This window comes from Lactuca serriola, chromosome 8 (assembly GCF_051521515.1).
Source record: "Lactuca serriola cultivar US96UC23 chromosome 8, Lser_US96UC23_V15, whole genome shotgun sequence".
Classification (NCBI taxonomy): Eukaryota; Viridiplantae; Streptophyta; class Magnoliopsida; order Asterales; family Asteraceae; genus Lactuca; species Lactuca serriola.
In genome coordinates, this window is record NC_136415.1 from 145,064,642 (window position 1) to 145,067,219 (window position 2,578).

At 26.2% G+C, this 2,578-nt stretch overlaps 1 protein-coding gene across 1 annotated transcript; it reads left to right on the top strand.

Moving 5' to 3' along the window:
• Positions 1–1,081: 1,081 nt before the first annotated feature.
• LOC145071241 (uncharacterized) lies at positions 1,082–2,087 on the top strand. The gene has a single exon (XM_079018156.1). The coding sequence runs from the start codon at positions 1,191–1,193 to the stop codon at positions 1,980–1,982; it is 792 nt and encodes a 263-aa protein (XP_078874282.1). The 5' UTR covers positions 1,082–1,190; the 3' UTR covers positions 1,983–2,087.
• The last annotated feature ends 491 nt before the right edge of the window (positions 2,088–2,578 follow it).

Consider the following 2,578-nt stretch of genomic DNA (forward strand, 5'->3'; position numbering starts at 1 on the left):
ATATATATATATATATATATATATATATATATATATATATATATATATATAGGTTATTTTGTTTTCACTATCTATTGTGTGCATGTATGATTGATTCTGGACCAATCATTTTAGTTATTTTAAGAAAGTAATTAATGCATATTACATGTTAAAGATATAATGGATATTAATTACATCTTCAACATTTAATATGCATTAATTACTTTTTAAAATAACTAAAATGATTGGTCCATAATTAATCATATATGCACACAATAGATAGTGAAAACATTTGAACCTAAGTCTATATATATATATATATATATATATATATATATATATATATATATATATATATATATATATATATATTACCAAACAAACAAAATAAATCATTAGATGATTATAAGAAAAAAAAAACCTAAAAAACATATTCATTATTTATTTTTAAGTAAATTTGAAAAAAGTTAATTTTATAACAACTTTAGTAAATATTAACAAATAATCGTAAAAATGAATCATATAAATATTTTTTCGAGATTTTTTTTGAGAATCGTGTTAATTTTTATTAATGTAGCGATTAAATTGTTTTGTTCGTAAAAAAATATATCAAAAAAATTTGTTACTTTTAAAAAAAAAAAAGCAAAAAAAAAAAAAAAAAAAAAAAAAAAAAAAAAAAAAAAAATCTTACCGGACATAACATTATTTATAGTAATATAAATTGGAGAATTCTTTATCAATCTAAACAATGTATTTTATTGTGATTGATAATAATAACCATATATTTAAATTGGTGTGTATTATCTGTTCTCGATAATATATAACTTTATAAATAAAAATATTTTTTATAAATAATAGTATTAGTTAACAAATTAAAATATATTCTTTATAAAATTTAATTAAGTTATTATAATAGGGAAATATATAAATATATTTGTTATCATAAATTAAAAATAAAAAATTATTATTCAAAAAAATCAAATACAAAAATACTAAAAGTAAAGAATATAAAAACATTATTATTCTATTAAATAAATAAATTATACCACGATCTTTATTGATAAAAATAAAATATATGGTTATTTCTCCATATCTTTCCTTATAAGCCATCAAGTGAAACCTTAAGTTCTTTGAAATGTGATCGTTTTCACCTTTTTATATTTAAATATTTCCAGTTCACCTCTCATTCATCTCTCTCTCGCTCTCTCTCAATGGAGAACCGCTTGAAGCTAAAAATCTCTAAAATGTTCCAAACATGCCGGTCGAAGCACACCTCCGACGTATCCGATCAACCTTTTTTCTTTCCGGAAAACCAACATCACCGGCAACTCATCGATCTTTTCTCTCCCAAACCTAAATCCTTCTGTAAAACCAAATGTCATGTCGATGATGAACCAAAAACCAATCTTTTCCACCCCAAAATCACCGACCAAATCGCCTCATTTCCGGCATACGCAGACTGCCGGAAACCTGCAAAAAAGAAACCCCATTACAGGAAACCTAAAAAAGTGGAAGATTTCTCGTCCACAACAGATAATTACTACTACGGTTGGCGTAGCAGTGATGAAGAAGACGAAAGTGACGACGAAACCGTTTTGTTTTCATCCCGTTCATTCTCTTCCGACTCATCGGGTTCTTTTCGTAAATACAGAGCTCAACGGAAGTCCAAGAAGAAATCAAAGAGAACCTGTGGCGACGGAGACGGAGACGGAGACGGAAACAGCTGTGGGTGTAAGAGTCAAAGGATTTCCGATGAAACACCATTGGAGAAGAGTGGGAAGTTGGTGAAAGATAGTTTTGCAGTGGTGAAGAAATCGAGTAATCCACATGAAGATTTCAGGGTATCAATGGTGGAAATGATTGTGGAGAAACAGATATTTGGAGCAGAAGATCTTGAAGATTTGTTGGAGTGCTTTATTTCGTTGAATTCGGAAGAACATCACAGGGTGATCTTTGAGGTTTTCACTGAGATTTGGGATACTCTTTTTTCAGCTTCTGTTTAATCAAGCACAATACTCTGTTGTGTGCTACTATATTATCTTTTTTAATTTATATATAAGCTAAGTATTTAGCATTTTAATTCAAACAAATAGTTTAGTTTAACATAAGTAGCTTTTGTTTATTGATTTGAATAGTGTAATTTCAATTATCTAACATGTGTTTGAATAGTATTTGATTTTATCTTTTACAAAAAAAATACGGGTAATCTAACTCTCAAAAGAAAAATAGTTGAAATACTTTAATATTTATGACAATTCATATTTGATTTAAATTTTAGAAAACTATAAAACTATGAGAAAAAAGGTTGATTTTTCTAGGAATAGTCATAAATATTAAAGTATTTCTTATGTATGTCCTACACCAGGTAATCTTATGATATGAATAAAAAGGCTAACTTATATATTTTGTAGTTTTTATGATTTAACACAATCAAATAGTTAATACAAAATGATTTCATTAGATAACAAACTTCAATATATATTTAAACTTCAAACTTAAGAAACACATTTGGTAAATAAAAACCATAAATAAAATACAAATCTACAGATTGTGAAGATCATTCCACGTTCCTCCAAGGTATTTAAGGTACCGGTTATAA

Coding starts and splice junctions, on each gene's coding strand:
- LOC145071241 (XM_079018156.1), top strand. CDS start 1,191: ATGGAGAACCGCTTGAAGCTAAAAATCTCTAAAATGTTCCAAACATGC.